The 20,773-nt window shown below is 44.7% G+C and overlaps 1 protein-coding gene across 1 annotated transcript in view; it reads right to left on the bottom strand.

The window, feature by feature from the left end:
- The window catches only part of arhgap39 (Rho GTPase activating protein 39), a 46,497-nt gene extending 27,614 nt beyond the window's left edge, over positions 1-18,883 (bottom strand). Inside the window, exons 1-3 of the mRNA XM_078259940.1 lie at positions 18,821-18,883; positions 17,986-18,431; positions 4,321-5,608 (exon numbers count right to left, since the gene is read on the bottom strand). Coding sequence (XP_078116066.1) covers positions 4,321-5,608; positions 17,986-18,431; positions 18,821-18,883 — 1,797 coding nt within the window. The remainder of the gene's footprint in view (positions 1-4,320; positions 5,609-17,985; positions 18,432-18,820) is intronic.
- Positions 18,884-20,773: the final 1,890 nt, after the last annotated feature.

Below are 20,773 nucleotides of genomic sequence, written 5' to 3'. Positions count from 1 at the left end.
GGATGCACGAAAAGCTCCGCCGGAGGTGTGAGTTGAAAGTCTGTCGGACAGGGGCCTCCTCCAGACGTTCCCAATTTACCCGCACTACCCGTTTGGGCTTACCAGGTCTGTCCAGAGTCTTCCCCCACCCCCTGACCCAACTCACCACCAGATGGTGATCGGTTGACAGCTCTGCCCCTCTCTTCACCCGAGTGTCCAAAACATATGGCCTCAGATCAGATGAAACGATTATAAAATCGATCATTGACCTTTGGCCTAGGGTGCTCTGGTACCAAGTACACTTATGAGCATCCCTATGTTCGAACATGGTGTTCGTTATAGACAATCCATGACTAGCACAGAAGTCCAACAACAAACAACCACTCTGGTTTAGATCAGGGAGGCCGTTCCTCCCAATCACGCCTCTCCATGTGTCTCCATCATTACCCACGTGCGCGTTGAAGTCCCCCAGCAGAACTATGGAGTCCCCGACTGGAGCCCCCATGCAGGACTCCACTCAAGGTCTCCAAGAAGGCCGAATACTCTGAACTCTTGTTTGGTGCATATGCACAAACAACAGTCAGAGTTTTCCCCCCACAACCCGCAGGCGTAGGGAGGCGACCCTCTCGTCCACCGGGTTAAACTCCAACGTAGCGGCGCTCAGCCGGGGGCTTGTGAGTATCCCCACACCCGCCCGGCGCCTCACACCCTGGGCAACTCCGGAGAAGAAAAGAGTCCAACCCCTATCCAGGAGTATGGTTCCAGAACCAAGACTGTGCGTAGAGGTAAGCCCCACCAGATCTAACCGGTAGCGCTCCACCTCCCGCACAAGTTCCGGCTCCTTCCCCCACAGAGAGGTGACATTCCACGTCCCCCAGAGCCAGCCTCTGCTGCCCGGGTCTGGTCCGTCGAGGCCCCTGACCTTCACTGCCACCCATGTGGCAGCGCACCCGACCCCCAGCGGTTCCTCCCACAGGTGGTGGGCCCATGGGATGGAGGGATGTCCGCCACGTAGCTTTTTCGGGCTGTGCCCGACCGGGCTCCGTGGCAAACCCGGCCACCAGACGCTCGCTGACGAGCCCTCCATCTGGGCCTGGCTCCAGACGGGGGGCCCCGGGCTTCCTCCGGGCAGGGTCACTTCATCCCTTCCTCGATTTTTCATAGGATTTTTGAACCATTCTTTGTCTGGCCCCTCACCTGAGACCACTTTGCCTTGGGAGACCCTACCAGGAGCACAAAGCTCCAGACAACACAGCCCTCAGGTTCATAGGGACACACAAACCTCTCCACCACGATAAGGTGATGGTTCCCGGAGAATAATAATGTATAACAATAACTTATTTCACTAGTAAATTGCTGTTTAACGACAAAAACAACGGGAAAGGACATTTACAATAACTTCAAATGCACCACGAAGCTGTAGTTTACCAGTTTCATTGAACGCACCGTCTGTGTTGTTCTTCTGACGGCAGCTGCAGATTGTTACATACCGCTGTTGAATCCTCTACAGTAAAACACAGTCAAACTTTACACCGTTTAGCGTTAGCTGTCAGCATTTTAACCGTGTTTAATCCAGCTACTAGCTAGCGGTAGGCTAACGTTAGCTGCTGTCGAGTATAGTGTTAACTAGCGTCACGTGCAGCGGTGTTTGTGTTGCCTGTATCGTCTTCAGAGCATCAGAGAGAAGTGCAGACATATCAGTGGCACCAGATTTTGGTAGCCAGGAAGAAGATTTTTACAAGTAAATGTTCCAAACAATGATCCAGGCAGCACATTCTCGTCTCCCTCCTTCATTTTACAGTCCAATGGTGGCTAGAATGGCTCCGGCGTTATTTTTTTCTCAGATTAATTAATCGAAATTAACGCGTTATTTTGACAGCCCTAATATATATATATAAATTAATTGTAGCATTGACCGGCATATGTAAGACTGACCTGCCGGTCACACACACACAGATTTATTTCAGTAATTCCATTCAAAAAGTGAAAACAACTATAATGTATACATTCATTCCACACACAGTGATATATTTCAAATGTTCATTTCTTTTACTTTTGATGATTAGAACTGACAACTAATGAAAACCCCAAATTCAGTATCTCCAAAAAATTAGAATATTACTTAAAACCAATACAAAAAAAGGATTTTTAGAAATGTCGGCCAACTGAAAAGTATGAACATGAAAAGTATGAGCATGTACAGCACTCAATACTTAGTTGGGGCTCCTTTTGCCTGAATTACTGCAGCAATGCGGCGTGGCATGGAGTGGATCAGTCTGTGGCACTGCTCAGGTGTTAGGAGAGCCCAGGTTGTTCCGATAGTGGCCTTCAGCTCTTCTGCATTGTTGGGTCTGGCGTATCGCATCATCCTCTTCACAATACCCCATAGATTTTCTATAGGGTTAAGGTCAGGCGAGTTCGCTGGCCAATTAAGAACAGGGATACCATGGTCCTTAAACCAGGTACTGGTAGCTTTGGCACTGTGTGCAGGTGCCAAGTCCTGTTGGAAAATGAAATCATCTCCATAAAGTTGGTCAGCAGCAGGAAGCATGAAGTGCTCTAAAACTTCCTGGTAGATGGCTGCATTGACCCTGGACCTCAGAAAACACAGTGGACCAACACCAGCAGATGACATGGCACCCCAAACCATCACTGACTGTGGAAACTTTACACTGGACTTCAAGCAACGTGGATTCTGTGCCTCTCCTCTCTTCCTCCGGACTCTGGGACCTTGATTTCCAAAGGAAATGCAAAACATACTTTCATCAGAGAACATAACTTTGGACCACTCAGCAGCAGTCCAGTCCTTTTTGTCTTTAGCCCAGGCGAGACGCTTCTGACGCTGTGTCTTGTTCAGGAGTGGCTTGACACAAGGAATGCGACAGCTGAAACCCATGTCTTGCTTACGTCTGTGCGTGGTGGTTCTTGAAGCTCTGACTCCAGCTGCAGTCCACTCTTTGTGAATCTCCCCACATTTTTGAATGGGTTTTGTTTCACAATCCTCTCCAGGGTGCAGTTATCCCTATTGCTTGTACACTTTTTTTCTACCACATCTTTTCCTTCCCTTCACCTCTCTATTAATGTGCTTGGACACAGAGCTCTGTGAACAGCCAGCCTCTTTAGCAATGACCTTTTGTGTCTTGCCCTCCTTGTGCAAGATGTCAATGGTCAGCTTTTGGACAGCTGTCAAGTCAGCAGTCTTCCCCATGATTGTGTAGCCTACAGAACTAGACTGAGAGACCATTTAAAGGCCTTTGCAGGTGTTTTGAGTTAATTAGCTGATTAGAGTGTGGCACCAGGTGTCTTCAATATTGAACCTTGTCACAATATTATAATTTTCTGAGATAGTGAATTTGGGGTTTTCATTAGTTGTCAGTTCTAATCATCAAAAGTAAAAGAAATAAACACTTATATAATATATCAGTCTGTGTGGAATGAATGTATACATTATAAAAGTTTCACTTTTTGAATGGAATTACTGAAATAAATCAACTTTTTCATGATATTCTAATTATATGACCAGCACCTGTATATATGTGTGTGTGTGTGTGTGTGTGTGTGTGTGTGTGTGTGTGTGTGTGTCCGTCCCTGAGTATGGTGCTACTGTTGGTGTAGTGATGGTGTCTCACTAGACCAGGCAGCAGTGTGACTGTTACATAAGCCAGTGTGTGTGTGTGTGTGTGTGTGTGTGTGTGTGTGTGTGTGTGTGTGTGTGTGTGTGTGTGTGTGTGTGTGTGCGTGCGTGCGCTGTAGTTCCAGGTAAAGCTTCAGCTCTGTGGCTATCTAGTTGATGAACTGATCTTATTTACAGTTCAAATATTATTGTAACCACAATAGCTCTGCACCTGGCTCCATACATGTTGTCAAATAACACCACAGTGTTTTAGAATGTACATCTGCTCCACAGTATGTTAATCAATACACTTTGCATCTTAGCTTCGACTTTTAACATACTGCATCTCTTTTAATTGTTTGTATTTAATTATATGAATTATAGTCAGCAACTAAGTAGCCAGAGAGCTGAAATCACTTCAAAATAAACTGATGGGTATCCATATCCTAAAATTATAACTCTGGTTTATCAAAACTTGGGTCTTATTTCGGTAGTTCTGTCCATCATTTCTATCTGTTATAAAAAACATTTTACTCATCAAAGTAATTGCTGAGATCTGGGAACGTGGTGACATCACTGCAACAAAGTCAGGGGAAGAAACACAACCAGTCAGACGATCAGACCATAAACTGAAACATTGACCTATGAAAATAAGACCCAAGTTGTAATAAACTGGAATTGTCCTGTACTCCTAGATGTGGACAGAGACTCCCAGCATGCAGCAGTACCTGTGAGGGGTGGAGGTAAGGCTCAGGAGAGGCCAGGCTGGTCTGGACCGAGAGGCTTTTCTCCAGCAGGGCCTGGGGGAAGCCCAGCCGATCGAAGGTGCTGCGTTTCCAGTGGTGGCCGTCACTCTGCGCCAGCGCCTCATCCTCACTGAACGCCCTCACCACCGGTCCCGGTAACGGCAGAGGCAGCGCCCCGTCACTCTCGTAGCCGTCTTTGGAGCCGCCGCCTTGGGCCACCCCCCCACCCTGCCCCGAGTCCCAACTGCTCCTCTGTTTCATCACCTGCTGGGCCTCCCACGCCAGCCTGGCCTGGGCAAGCATCGCCTCCGATGCCGTGCCTGCAAGCTCCCCCTCGGGCCCCACGCAGCGCGCCAGCTCCTGGGGGAGGGATGGCTTGCGGCTCTTACGTTTGCGGTTACCCCCGGGAGAGAAAGCCCCAGGGCCGCCTGTAGAGGAAGAGGAGAGGGAGTGGGTCTGACTGGATGTCCAGGATATGGAGTCCTCATAAAGCAACCTCTGGCCTCCCTCTCCGCCCTCCCCACTGTAGTCCAGCAGTAGGCGGGGATCCCTGATCAAAGACTGGCTGTGCTGCAGAGTATAGGACCCCCCATATGAGCCACCATAGCCCCCTGTAGTGCCGTAACGCAGCAAGCGGTCAGCGGTCTTGAAGCGAGGGCTGGAAGATGACTGCTCCACGTACACCAGCTGTTTGACGTACTCCTTCCCCACAGGACTGTACTCCAGACTCTGGGTCTTTTCTGGACACTTCTGCCTGGTTAAAACCAGCTGGCCGTAGGGCGACTGGCCCTGCTTGGGGGAGTGATAGAGGGGGGCCGAAGACTTGCGAGCAGGTGACTTGCCAGTGCCGTAGAAGGAGGAGTCAGAGAGGTGCATGTCAGTGGGAGGCTCCTCGTAAATGGGAGGGGGCTGGTACTCCGAGGGCGGCTCCTCATACAGCGGGGGTTCATAGGCGTAGCGGGGCGAGGGAGGCTGGGAGTCGGCTGAGGAGCGGCGGTGTGTGCCGGTGCCGCCCAGCTCAGCCCGCTTCAGGAAGGGGGACTGACGGCGGTCGGTGTAGAGAACGGGGGAGCCGTCGGGTTCTGGAGGCGCGTTACCTCCAGATGAACGGCGGGTTCGTGAGGTGGTGCCCCCTCCTGGAGGACCAGGGGTGGGGGGGTCACAGGGGGAATAACCATTTCCCTGGTGGGCCAGGAAGCTGGGCTCTCTGTCTGTCACCTTGATTAGCATTCGCTCCTTCGTACCAGTGTTCCACCTGAAGGGAGAAGTCCTGAGAGCAGAAGAGAGGAGAGAAGGACAGAAGATTTAATGAAGGGTGACTGATTAAGAGCGGTCACATTCACATTTGTAGTAGAGCTTCGTCCTGTTCGCTTATTATAGTCGCTGGTGTGATGAATCAGATTCTTTAATACTTGTGGCACGGGAGAAGACCTTAAGTGTTCTCTCTCTTGTCCCTTCATCTTTAAGTCACCAAAAGGACCACAGTTGCTGTCCAATTGACAGGAGATTGATTGAGTCATGCATTTTACAACATATATTTTAGGGGTGTAAGAAATTAGTGGTGAAAATCGATACACTTGAGTATCGCGATATTTTATTTTGCAATACTGTATTTTTTTTTTTTTAAACGTTCAAAAATATTCATGTAAGACAGTGGTTCACGTTTATGTTGTGTTTAAACCCCCTACCGCTAGCTGGCTATGCTGAGACGCACCACTAGTGTCCTCGCCTAACAGTGCCTAGCAATGCCTGACTTTTTGCTAGAAGCTAACGATGTAGCTATGGCTGAACTTTGGCCTACTTGAGCATATAAAAATGTGCTCACTGAGAACCTGTGACCCACAATCCCAAGCTGCCAGTTTGATTTCCTGTGTACTGAATTGTTTACCTAAAGTAAACTTCTTTGACTTTTATGAACATCATGTCTTTTTTTAAATATTAGTTTTTCTAAAATTATACTTAAATCCCAATATATCGCCTTACGCACAGTATCGAAATATATTGCAATATATTGAATCGTGACCCATGTATCGTGATACGTATCGTATCGCCAGATTCTTGCCAATACACAGCCCTAATATATTTCCTGAGCTCTTTTTCTGAAACCACAAGTCATGTTAATGTACTTCACAATATCCTTTGATGTAGAGCTGGGCGATATGGGAAAAAAATCTAATATCACGATATTTTTTACTAAATAAATCAACGTTGATATTGCGGCGATATTGTAGAGTTGACTATTGGTGCTTTCACAAAATATTTTCACAATAAGAGTTTTGATTAATAATCACCAATAATGTGAATACAATGACTAAGTGGGTAAAGGCAAATAATAAAACAGCTAGAACAGTCTGATAAGTTCAGAAAATGACATCACTTTACTGTGATGCAGCCTTTAAAACCAGGAAAAGACAACACTTGTGTCATATATCACGATATTACGATGTCCAAACTTTAAGACGATACATAGCCTCAAACAGTATGTCAATGTTGATATAATATCAATATATTGCCCACCCATACTTTGATGTGTAGTTACTGGCCCCATAGTGTTACCCCTAACCATTTGCTAGGAAAACATGATCCTTTGAGAATTTTGTCTCTCAGCTGACATATCTTAGACTTCATCAAACTAAATACATGAAATAATCTTAAATCTGTAGTCGAAATGTTCATTTCCCACAGCCTGGCAATACTTTGAAGAAGCCATTTCATTATTATATCTTTCTTGCCACCTGTAATAATCTACCTCAAGTTTTTGCCAGAATATCATACTGTTCTATTCAGGTTATGTCCAATGAATAGTAATCTGGTATTTAGACTGCATTACCAAAAACTGAAGGGTTTGCAATGGTGTGGGCATGTGTCTACTGGTACTGAGTAATGGAGTATGATCCAGGATGTCCAATTTGGGTTATTGATGAGTTTAAAGGCTTATCAGATTCCATAACACTGCACAGTGGTTTAAGGGTTTCTAAAAACCACAATCACACCCCACTTTACCTGTGAATAGTAGTTTGAAAGACGGCAGGGTTTGAACTTCTCTCAAGCTCTAATTTTTCATCCTACTACTTACTACTATTTATGTGATTTTTCCTGTGTGCAACTGAGTGCAACACTATGCATGTCTTTGAGGAGAGACTATCTATACGTCCATATCCAAATGTGGTAACTTATTTGAGTAATCTAATGGAATACATTACAAATTACATTTTAGGGCATGTATTCAGTAATCGGTAGTGGAATACATTTTAAAAGGAACCCCTACCAACACTGGCCATCTTGCTCTCAGGTTTTCCGTCAGTGTAGAGTCTTCACCAGTCTTGTGTGTCTACACAACCTTGGTAGTTTGAGCAGTTATAATTTTGCCAACCGTAACTCATAAGAAACATGCATGAAAACATAAACGCACTTCACATTCTAGATGTTATCTTATGGGATGCTACGTGGCTCGTTTTGTTTTCCCTATATATATATATATATATATATATATATATATATATATATATATATATATATATATATATATATACACATATACACACACATACACACCTCATCAGTTCACATTCACACACTCAGTCGCTCCTCTGTGAATGGGCCCTCACATTCTGCCTGTTTGTCAGACAACAGGAAGGAGGAGTGGGGGAGAGCGGCGTGGGATGAGGAACAAGAACTGGGCGAGAGGGAGGGAAGTGTGACATCGATTGCAGCATTGGCCACCCTCCGTTTCCAAATACTTCCAAACACTGATCCCCAGGGCCAGTGCTCAATAGTGGCAGTGTGAGTGTTTGTGTAAAGTGGATGTTAATATGCATGCGTGTGTGTGTGTGTGTGTGTGTGTGTGTGTGTGTGTGTGTGTGAGAGAGAGAGAGGGAGGAAAACAATGAGGGCAGGATTAAGCATTACAGGGCTGTGCTGGCATCTGTCACAACATGCTCCAGACTCAGAGCATCAACCCACTTTCTTTTTATTTCCTCAGTCCATCCACTCTATGTCTCCTACTCATTACTACACTTTCTCTCCTTATACCTAATTTTTAATAATTCCGGTTTGACCATCAAATCAATAAGCACATTCCCTGCCTTTTCTAGTCTGTCTCCGTTACTGCAGCGTCAACCTAAAGATTCCTCATCTTCATCTCTTTTTCATTTAAATTGCTGTTGCCCAGTCAGCTGTCAGTGACTGAAATACTTCACTAAGGTACCAACAAATCCCAAAGTGGCCAAAAAGTGTGGAAATGTTGATTTCTCCAGTATTATAAATCATCAGTGAGTCAAACTACGGTCACCTATTTCCACATCAGAGCTGGCTAGCTGGCTACATTTACCTTTCAATTCCATCTATTCTAGTTCCATTTTAAAGAGAAGCAGTATTCTCCTAACTCAGCATATGTGGAATGATTCTCAAAGGTTACCCTTTGTTATGTAGCTCAGTTTATGTAAAAAAGGATGTGAGAATATCAATGTCGGGGGAAAAAAAGCTTTCATTTCAATGAGAAACCTCCATTCATTGCTATGACATAGCTTGTCACGAATCAGTAAGGACATTACCTCTACCAGTCATGCTTATAAAATGTCTCGAAAAATCCATAGCCTGTAAAAAAAAAAAAAGGTCCCCTGTAAAAGAAATTACAAATTAAAACATATCATGTCTGAATAATGTGGGTGTAATACATGTTTGGGCTAACCGCTGTTGCACTCTGGGTCCAAACCAAAATCCCTACGCAAAAATGCAAAATATGTAAATTACACAATAACCAAGCTGTCCACTTCCTCATGTTCTACTTCCTTTTCTTTTGAAGCAACTGGTTAGCAATTGAGTCTTCAAACTTCAGCAGCAATGACGATATTTTGCTTTTCATGCTTCTTAAGAAAACTAAAAGAAAGACTTGCAGCACCCGAGCAGTTTAAGATAATGTTTTGGGCATTCCAGGCCTCCATTTCTATAGGACAGCTGAAGACACGAAAGGGGCGAGAGAGGGGGAATGACACGTAGCAAAAGGCACGCAGGCCGGAGTCGAACCCGCGGCTGCCGCGCTGAGGAGCAAACCTCCACACATGGGCGTGCGCCCCACCAGGCGAGCCACCCAGGCGCCTACCCGAGCCGTTTTTGGCAGCACCTAAGCCAAATGAATGAATGTGACTGAAAGACTTTTCTCAGATCTAATGATTGTAGTTTGACTTCTTTAGCAAGTTTTGTCTTTAAGCTTTTTTAAGAGTTTTATTAATTTATGATCTGGCATTTCCGCCTTTAATCCCCAGGAAAGCATGAAAGGAGAGAGAGAGGGGGAAGACATGCAGGAGATCAGGTCAGATTGAAAACCTGGGCCTCTGCGTCGAGGAATAAACCTCTTCGTACGGGCGTGCGCTCTACCAACTGAAACTCCTGTTTGTTTAACCCATCTACCAGCTTCCTCCTCATGTGGAATTTGGTGCTCTTTTGCGTGTGCGTTGTTACCTCGCTTCCTCTCACGATAATTACTACAGCCACGTAGGGCTGTCACGATAACTCCTTTTTGTTGTGCGATATATTGTCCCAAAATGAATTGCCATAATCAACATTATTGTCATTTTAAGACCATTTTATGCCACTGATTACATAATGACAATATGACAATATTATAGCTTAATAATGCAAGCACGCTGTTTCAAAGATCAAAGAACGATTAATTCTTAAGAATATTTAGACATTGGATTCGGAAGTTATACAGGCCATTTTGCGCTCATCCAATTCCAAGTCTGCTAAAGCAGACTGAAGGGCTTCAGCAAGTACAGCAGTGTGGTTCTGAAGTATGTATCTGGTCTCTATAAACACTTTGTCTGCAGAGTCCAGTCAGCAGTTATGTAGTGTATGGTCAAGCTCATATTTGAGCTCATATTTGAGCTTGACCACATATCTGTAGTGGCAGAGTAAAAGGAGATGTCTTTTATCTCCTTCAGAATGTCGTCTTTTACTTTGCTGTTGTTAGATAACAAATGCCTAAATTAAGGGGTACATTACAGCTCTGCACCATCCGCGTGTGATTTACTAAACAACAACGTTGTGACTGTAAAACAATTAAATGCTACATTTCAAATGTTTAGAATGCATCACTGAATTCATTCATTATTCTGGCATAATTATTTTGGGAATTATGCATGACTGATATATTTTTGAAATTAACATTTAAAAAAATCTCACTTACCTTCATTTGAGAAACACTCAGAACATAGATGAGTGTCTAAATATTCCTAAATGAGAGCAGCAGCACTCAGTAGTGCCTAAATCATGAATCATTAGTTAATAAATGGAGTAATCAACAGAAAGGGAATTGATTAGACTATAAAAATGTTGTATGCATGTTGAAATGTGATACATTAATCAATCATAAAAAATTATAAAAGTTATTAGCTGCAGCCCTAATTTTAAAGTGTTGCGTGTAAACAATTAACTAGACTATTAACTACAAGACAAAGCTTAGCGCCGCTTTTAATAATCAATACATAAAAATAAACTTGTGAGCTGAAGAGTAATGGCTTAGAAGCTGTCCCCAGCGTGGATAATGTTGTACCAAGACAACGCTGCATGTGTACTAAAGTTAAAAGCGGGTGGTTTGATTTAAAACTTAAAAGCACTGGTAAGCACAGTGTGACGGCCGTGGAGGGGAGGGGGGGGCGCCACTGGACTGTGAACCGCCGCCACTGGAAATCATCCCTCCAGCTCCGCACAATCAGCCTTCAAGGTCAGGTATGCTGTGGCAACGCACGCTGATTCACTGACATGCAGTTTATGTCTGGAAACAAATCACCCCCTTTTAACTTTGCAATTTTGTTAGTCTAACATGCCACAAACGGTCGCTTATTTCATGCTTCATGTTCATGTAGAGTCGGCACACAAAGAGAAACATGATGGGTCATCGATATCAAATACACCTGAGGAAGGCCAAATTGTGGCCCGAAACGTTGTGTGCCTTATTAAAGTATTTTTCCGGAGCATTAGGCTGTTGTGCAGACTTTACCTTCTTTGAAGACTTACTTTTTTGTCCTGCAACAGCAACTACATGTGCAAAACATTGTCTTTTGTGGACTTATTTTATGCTACATTCCATTTTTCCAAGACCAAATCAGTTAGAAAATATAATTAAAACATTGAGCACACTGTGATAAAAAAAAAAGAGTGTTTTGATACTGATGATGTCATTTCTTAGCCTACAACTTGCCACACAACATGAAAAGGGTTTGTGTGTATCAGTTTACATGTGGTCCACTGGCGAGTTGCCACTGCTAATCCTTTGTGTGTGTGTGTGTGTGTGTGTGTGTGTGTGTGTGTGTGTGTGTGTGTGTGTGTGTGTGTGTGTGTGTGTGTGTGAGTGAGTGAGTGAGTGAGAGAGAGAGAGAGAGAGAGAGAGAGAGAGAGAAAAAGACACTGAAAGACTTTGTAGACACTTCCCATATAACCAGATCCAATAAGGAATACATAAGAGCAGATCTCCCAGTAGCCATCTGGAGTGACTGCAGCTGTGCCACCAGGCCTCACACGCACGCACGCACGCACGCACGCACACGCACACACACCCCAATGCAGAATCAAAGAGTTTCTTGGACCGTCCATGAATAATTCCCTTGCGCAGTAATAGACAGAGGGGGCAGGGAAAGGAGGAGGGACGTGACAATGTCAATTTGTAATTTTTGTGCATTTGGACCTGGAACTGGATGTACGTTCTACCCTCATTGATTAAATATTGACTAACCAAACCAATGGGGGAGCTGGGGGTGGCCCAACACTGCACCACATCAGTTACTACTGTACAGGCTATAAGCTTCTCCTGGGATGTCGCCTTGACTATTATCCACCAGAGGCATTGACAGGCCTGTACTTCTTCCTTTCCCTCAACAAGCGATTAATGCTAATTATGCCATTGCAGTTCCAGATTTTTGTAAATTTCAGATGAAAGTATATGCAGTAGTTATTGCTTTCCTGATCCATTTCTACCATCAAAAGGTATTTTTTTTTTTCTTACCTTGCAGCTTGATTCTCACGATATCACGAGATCACACGAGAATTGCGGGATCATATATCACACGAATATCCTTCTTGTCAGACGCCAAGTAACGCATTTGTCTGAAATACCAGCTAACCGGACTAATTAGTCAGTCACCTGCCAGGTATTCTTTGAAAGCGCCTGCCCTTTTCCAAACTGTTTCCAATGACAGCTCCTCATATGTGTAACAAATCATCTGGCGTCAGGTTAGTTTTCTTCACCTTTTTTGTTGTGTGCTCTAAGCCAGTATTAATAAGCTTATATCAGGAGCAGCCTAGTAGCAGTGGCCTCAGTATGCTTGAAACAAACAAAGTCATACAACACGTCCATAAAAGGCGTTCACACCCGTTCCAACGTCCACACTGGATGGCTGGGTGAGTAGCCTCCTCCTCACTGCATCCCGCTGCCTCCCTATTCTCTCTCCAAGAATTCTGTCTCTTAAGTGTCTTTGTAGTCTCGAAAAAAAGAATCGTGAAAATTGGGATAATGGCAAACACAGTCTTTCCTGGAAGGCATTCGTGTTCACTTGGTTGACACAAAAAGTGATGGAAGTAGTTTGAATGGCTTAAGAAAGAAGTTCTAACCCTCCCTTCTTTCACACCTCCAAACACCCGCCAATTTGGATCTTGCCAAGATCCAAGATGACGCCGCGGATGGTAGCCTTGCCTCTTCGCGCTCTAGTACTGTTTGTTTTTGTGCATTTATTATGTTTTCTGCAGTCTTTCATCAGTAACTTATACCAGAGAGGAACTCTTAAACATCAGACAGACCTCTACAGGAACTTTTTCTCTGGTTTTCACAAACCCAGCAAGTTTTTCTGAAATCTTCGTTGGAGGCGCTGCGGTTCTCTGTGGAATCTGCCGGAGACACAGACGTGGAAAACGGAGCGCTGGTGAAATTAAGGAAACGGGGACTACGCACCTCGCTTCCAGCCATTCACCTGGCAAATGTCCGGTCCCTGGCCAACAAGATGGATGAGCTGCTGCTTTTCAACCAAACAAACTCAGACTTTTACAGATCCGCCGCCCTGTGTTTCACTGACCACACAGCATTCTGGGATGGGAGAAAAACGTGCTCCGTTTTGCTGTCTATTTTCATTTCTTTATTAAACCAATCACAATTGTCTTGGGCAGCGCTAAGCACCTGGTAGAGCCACGGTGCCTCTGCAAAATAGCCTCTGGAAGGAACTTGTTTTGGTGGAACGTGTACGTTCAAAAGTTGTTTTAGTCGTGAAACAGAAAACTCAGATTGGACAGATAGTCTAGCTAGCTGTCTGGATTTACCCTGCAGAGATCTGAGGAGCAGTTAACCATAGTCCTCACAAATACACCGGAGTTTAGAACGCCAACACAAAGAAAGCGGACAAGGACATGGACATCCTGCCGAAAAGAGTGACATCCAGCGGAATTTCCGGCGGCAACGGAGCAACCCTGGATTGACTACAGCTATACTGACGTTCTGAGCACCAGCAGTCTAAAAAGAAGCTCCTCCACAGATCTTTCATTCCCCTGTTGGTCAATTAATGGAACCAAATCAGGTGACTTTAGCCATTTGTGCTTGTGTGTCTGTATCTGCTGTGTGTGCACTATGTGCGTGTATGCAGGTCTTTGCACAATATAAAATGTCCTCTGTAAAGTATGTCACTGAGTACGTCACATGCACACCAATATATCAGTAGAATATGAGAATATTCCGAATTTGATTCGGGTCATGTAAACGGCATATTCCCCCCTGGATATTCAAAATAAGGCCTTTTTCCGAATTTACTAAATTTATTTGGGTTTTAGAGGCATTCTTTGGACATGTATAGAGGGCATTAGGAATATGCGTCTCAATCGGGGGTTTTGCCGCAATTTGCGACAGTTTACGGCCTCTTGGCGTTGCTATGGTTGTTGTACACAAACCAACCAGCCAACAGTTTGCAGGACTGCAGTAGAGATGCATGCCCAAAAGAAAAGAAGAAGAAACATGCTACTGTTAAACAATATGAAAGACTTGGATACAGGTTTTTGGATATGCACAAACATCGCAACGGCGTCTTTTTGAAGAAACTGGTTCGGTCCTGTTTTGCACAGCTACATGTAAACAGGAATATTATAAACGTGCAATGTTCACTTTCATTAGCCATGTAAACAGCTTAGTCGGAATATTGTCTTTTTTGGGAATAAGGGCAAAAACCGAAATATGTGCATGTAAACGTAGTCAATAATTCAGACACTGCATATAACAGAAGGACAAAGGTACAGACTACAGTACAAGTGAGTGTTTATCCTCTACTCTCTTCTTCATCCTGATCTCTGTCCTCTCTTCCCTCTGTCCTCTTTCTCCCCATTTGTCCCTCCCTCCATCCTTTAATAGGATCCTTGTGTGTGCAGGCTGGTAGAGCTGTGTAGAGGTCAATAGCACCCATCTGTCACAGAGGAAGGTGTGTGGTCTACGACAAACTGCCTCTCCCACTCTCCTTAACAGCATTCACTCTCTCCAGGGACCATCTTCAGCTTGACACAGCTTCCACACTAAACAGACTGCTATTTGCTATAACTAAATGTTTGCGGGGAATGGACCATATGACAAGAGACTATCGTGCCAATTAATTCTACTGTGAATATTTACTATGAACAGATGATATCTGAGTCAATGAGGGGTGTGCAGGTTCGAACTCCAGGCAAACTCTCTGCTCCTCCAAGGGGGTTCTCAGGTGCTGCGAGCAAATCACTCTGCCCAGGTAGCAGAAGAAGCAGTGCTTCGCCTTCTGAGAATATAGTTACCTCCAGGATCTGTGCTAAGCTAGGCTAGCGGTGGGGGCCTCGGACAGAGTTACGGCACGCACGGAGATGAGAAGGGTATGTATGGACTTATGCAACTCTGGGGGATACGGTGAATAAGCTAAAGTCCCAATAAGTCGGCGTTTTCCTTTAAAACACTGTTAAAAAAGCACTGCTCTTTCACAATAAGAGCCTCCTGCTGGTTTGTGGATGGAAAGCTTTTAATGTGAAGCAGCAGCAGGAAATGTTGGGTTTGCATCAGCAGTAGCTGAACGCAGCTCCGATACATCTAAAAGACGTCAGTAAACAGTAAAATAAGGCAAAGTACAGACTAGCATATGGAAGTGAATCTAAACTCCAAACTAGGGTTGGGTATCGTATTGCAACATTTCACGATTCCTGTTCTTTGAAGAGAGGGGTCCAAACGTGCTTCTTTCACAGAAAACACTTCTTTATATAAATAAACTAAAATTATTCAAATGTATTACAACTGAGTATTATAATACACTACCACATGTTGACCTTATAAAGAGTGATTTATGCTTCTGCGTAAAATCGATGCCGTGGCTACGTACGTAGATATGTGGCGACACGGACCTACGCCGGACCCTACATCGTTGACTTAACATGCAATTCTCAAAAAATTTAAGAACACGTCGCGGCGATGCACGTCGTGGCTTGCTAGCGTTGCATTCCCCCCCCACCCCGACTCATTTCCTGGTTCTCCTTCTCCATAAACATGAAAGCAAGGAGAGGGTTAACTTTTCCTGCTCCAGATTTCCCACCGTGGTCAGAAAGAACAGGGGAGACACTTTGTTTCTCTCACTATGACTCTAGAGTCGCTCCGAAGGTAATCACCGTCACTCTCTGACTTCTCCCTCGCTCTACCACACACTCCCGTCACACACACACACACGCCGGCTCGACCCACACACCAGCGCACAAGTATGAACTTCAGGCCACTTACGTAGGGTCTGACGTAGGCTACGGCGTAAACTCTGCATGGAGCCTCCGCAGAAGCATGAATCACGCTTTAGTCATTATGAAATGCTTTATAATGCATTGTAAATATTGTTAGAAAACATTATGGATATTCACGAGCGGTTATAACAATAAGTACACAGTGCAAATTATAACGCGTTAGAAGAATGCTTATAATGCGCTATAGACATGGGTTTCATAGAAAGTGGTACTAGGACATTTTAGGAAAGTGAGGACATTCTGGCCGCTCACCTTCAGACAGACTTTCAAAGGCCTGTTTGAGGGTTCAGACTTGGTGTTAAGGTTCAGGTTTAGGTTTGGTTGGAGTTAGGGTTGGGGTTGAGGCATTTAGTTGTGAGGGTTTAGGTTGGGGTTAGGGAATGCATTATGTCATTATGAGGAGTGTCCCCACAAGTAGAATAGAAGAAGTACATGGTTGTGTGTGTGTGTGTGTGTGTGTGTGTGTGTGTGTGTGTGTGTGTGTGTGTGTGTGTGCGTGTGTGTGTGTTCTCGTTGCAAGTAAAGAAGACATTTACAGGACACTGTGACCCCAGCCAGGCAGATCCACCAATCACTGCAGACTGCAGCAGATTACAGCAAACCAAGGAAACCAAGACTGGGGTGGGGGGAGGGGCTCTGAAGGTGACAGAGGATAGGAATTAATGGACAGTGGCAGAGACAGAAGGGAGGAGATGGGATGATGAGACAGAAAGAGATAGAGAGGAAAGGATGAAGAGGAACTACTGACAAGAACTGAAAGAAACAAACAGTCTAATTCTGACCTTTTACAGGAACACTAATGGGGGCTTCACACCTACCACCTTATGTTATGAGAGAGAATCATCAGAGTCATGTCAGAAAATGTCTTTCCCTTCGGATTGTTTTTTCACATGCTGATATTGAATGCAATTCAAATATTTGGTTTTTACCACTGAACGTGGCATCGAGGGTTACCAGAAGAAGGAACCAGAAGAGCGGATTTATTCATATTTGGATATTATGATTTTTCACAGATTTCTTTTCAGATTTTATTCACTGCAGAATAAAATGTTTTTTTATCTGTTTCAGTGTGCGTACAGACAGACAGATACATGGAGCCTCCAAGACACAGAGGCACCAAGCACCACAACATTCCCTTACCTTTCTTTTCTTATTTCTGCGCAGAATAAACAAACACAGACATAGAACCACCTCATGCCACAATGATGTGGTGCCTCCAAGACACACAAGCATCACAGCCATGACTGCTTTCCTTTCTGTCCCAACTTAAACAAACAAAGACCGATCCAACTGGTATTTTTCAGCGTCTGGTGACTTACCATGCAGCAGTGCCCTGCTACCCACTATTATGCCCCTCAGCTAGCCTTAATGTTCCACGGCACAAAACCAAAAACATATAATTACCGTATTGTGTAAGAGTATCTGTAAGTGTGTGTGTGACATGAAAATGATGCTGTTTGGGCATGTGCGTGTGTGTGTGTGTCTGTGTTACTGAATTCAAACCAGTGGTGGAATGTAAGGATTTTTCTGCATTGAGTACTTTCACTTGTAATACTTTAAGTACATTTTCCTGATGATACTTACTTTGACTTTAGTAACATTTTCAATGCAGGACTTCTACTTGTAACAGAGTATTTTCACAGTGTGGTATTAGTAGTTTTACTTAAGTAAAGGTTCTGAATACTTCTTCCACCACTGCTTGAAACCAAAAACGAATTCCGACTCTGAACCCAATGTTCAGGACCAGCAAACGGACTTTGATGTGTAGAATTTGGTAAAAAAAAAAAGTTATCCTTTAACACTTGTGGCCTCAATAATAACAAATTGGTCCCGTCTTGTTTGTTAGGTTGGTGTTTACCGGCCCGCCAGGTGACTTACCTGTCTGCCTCCTCTCTGTTGCCCTGTTTTTCAGAGAGCTCCTGATCGAGGGAGGAGGAGGTGCTTCCCTCTCGGCTGACCCCGCTGTTACGTCCCGGGCTGTTGTCAGCTGACGCCCTCCCTCCTCCTCCTCCACCTGCAGGACGGGGGTTGGTGGCATCCGTGTGCTGCTTCAGGGTTTGCAGCTTGGCCAGGGGGATGATGTCGCAGGCCTGGGGCCGGTGCCACACTGTCCGCTGGGTGGAGGCGTTATAGTAGTAGAAGCGTGAGGTGTTGGGATCAAACAGCTCCCACCACTGGTTGTCACCGGTACGCTTGATGCAAACGCCCTGCGGAGGGTCCCACACGCACTCGCCCGTCAGCAGGTTGGCGTACATACGCTCCCGCGTGCGCGGCTCGATGATCTCCACCCACTCCAACCTGCAGGGAGAGAGTTCAGAATGAGACTTTTGGCAAACTGACTTTCAAAATAACCGTGACCTCTGACTACTAGGGGTCCTGCACCAACAACTGACAACAAGGGTTGGGTTGGGTACCAAAACCTGGTGCTACAGAAACATCGGTGCATGTGACGCAAGTTAACACTAACGTTACAATTGACAGCAGGTCATGTTAGCCTTAGCAATAAACAAGCCGTTCTTTAATGTCGCCCACTGTCGTTTTGTGCTCTTCTTTTTTTTTGGTAAGTATTGGTTCAGGCACCGTACCGCACCGCACACAAACCCAAACGACAACTGTTCACTGCATTCTGAAACTGACCACTCAGCAGCACACAAATATATAATAACTTAAAGAAGCTGGAGCAGTTTTGATTGACACTTCAGGAACCACATGCCTTCTGTAGAGCGTAGTGTCGCATTGCATAGATACGTGCCTCAGCGTGTGCCTGGCCATTCATACTGGATGCGTATTTCTACGCTCGCTCTCTCTCTCTCTCTCTCTCTCTCTCTCTCTCTCATAGAAAGAGACAGGATGAGTGGGGGAAACTGTGGTAATTGTAGCCTATATGTGGCTGTGTGTGTGCGTGTGCGTGTGTGTGTGTGTGTGTGTCTCTCTCTGTCCGTCTGTCCGTCTCTTTTTCCGTGTGCCTGATCGCGTGTCTCGCTGCGAGAAGTCAAGACAGCCCCAATCACCATGAACCTAGATGTTTTATTTTGAAATGTGTTTTATTTTTGTAAAGTATCCGACTGCGGTCTTCCTGTATGCGATTACCTGCCTGGCTTGACACATACGCGCACCTCGCGCAAGAAATAGGAGGAGGAGACGCCGAAACTATCGCCGCAGCGCGGGCCGACGTGGCTGCTATGCGCCCGGTATAAACAGACAGATTGGATAACATGGGCGGCATGCGCTACTCTGCTATACGCAACACTTAACCACCCGGTGTGTTTTGGCTGTAATGGGAAAAACCTCTCAGGTACTGATTCCAAAGAACACCCATTATGTAGTAGGCCTATTTCTGCACGGATGTATCCCCCCCCTCCCCCCCTACCACTCTACTGACAGACATTACAGAAAGACAACAAACAGGCCTTTAAATGTTTCCATCAATCAAACCGATAATATGATTAAGGCAACAATTAAATTAAGGCAGAGTCCCTGTAAATACCACAATGTGATTATCCTTTTAATCCAACTATGTGGATACATGGGCTGTACTCTGACTGATATGCTTTCCTTTTACCAATGTCTATGCACAGGCAAGAGGCTGTATGTGGGCCACTTCCTGCATACTTTCTGTGTACCTGAAGTTGTTTGGCTGGACCGCAGCGAGGCAGCTAGGTAGCGAGGTAGCGAGGCAGCGATAAAAAAATGGTAGAAAATAAACGAACGGTTTCACTTTCACTGTGCTTGGCACTCTGCTGCTCCGTCTCCGCAGAGTGCCCAGCAGTGTTGCCAAGACTTTTGCAATAGAAGTATTAGGGATCGACCGATACTGCTTTTTCAAAGCCGATACCGATTATTAGTAGCTAATAAAACCGATGTGCTGATTTGGAACCGATATGCACAGTGAAAATTAAAATCTTTAAGTCAAAATTAAGATTTTGAAATGTTACAAACTCCAAAACAAAAATGCTTTGAGCAACTATTTCATAAATTAGAATCTTTCAACAGAAGTAACAGTAACAGAGAGTCAGACAGGGATGTGGGCGGGACATTAAGTCAGACTCAGTGTTGAGTGAAACCGAAGCAGAGGGACAGACACAGAGCTGTAGCCGAGCCAAAGTAGAACACTTTTTAAATAATTAACTTTACTGGTTATCAGGCAAATAAAAACGCCAATACAGATAATCTGCAAACTGCCAAAAAAAAACAACCTGACAATCGGCCAGGGCCGATAATCGGTCTATCCCTAGAAAGTAGCAAGCACTAGCTCAAAAGTCGCTAAAAGTTGCCAGGTTATGTCATACGCTCATTTGCATTTTGCAACGCCATCGCGTATAATTTGCATGAAGCTTGATGGCTGTGTCGGCTGACTGCCTGCAGCACGGCGTAAGAGGAGAGAGAGATCCTGTGCTGTTGGCAGAAGAGCTGTGGGCTGTGAATACGCTGAGCAGCATGCATGGGAATCAATTACAATATAATATATCTCGCTGTTCAGCTGTTGGTCTGAAGTCGCTAAATTTGAGATAAGGCGATAATAGACATTATTTTGGATCCTGGCATGGAGGTCCCTGGAGGACGCTATTAAATAAAAGGGACACAACACTAATTGATAGGACAATTACATTACAAAAATGTTAATTATTATTATTACTATTATGATATCACTAGGTCAGATTGTGAA

This window comes from Sander vitreus, chromosome 9 (genome assembly GCF_031162955.1).
Source record: "Sander vitreus isolate 19-12246 chromosome 9, sanVit1, whole genome shotgun sequence".
In the NCBI taxonomy this organism is placed as follows: domain Eukaryota; kingdom Metazoa; phylum Chordata; class Actinopteri; order Perciformes; family Percidae; genus Sander; species Sander vitreus.
This window is presented reverse-complemented; position numbering and strand designations above follow the sequence as displayed.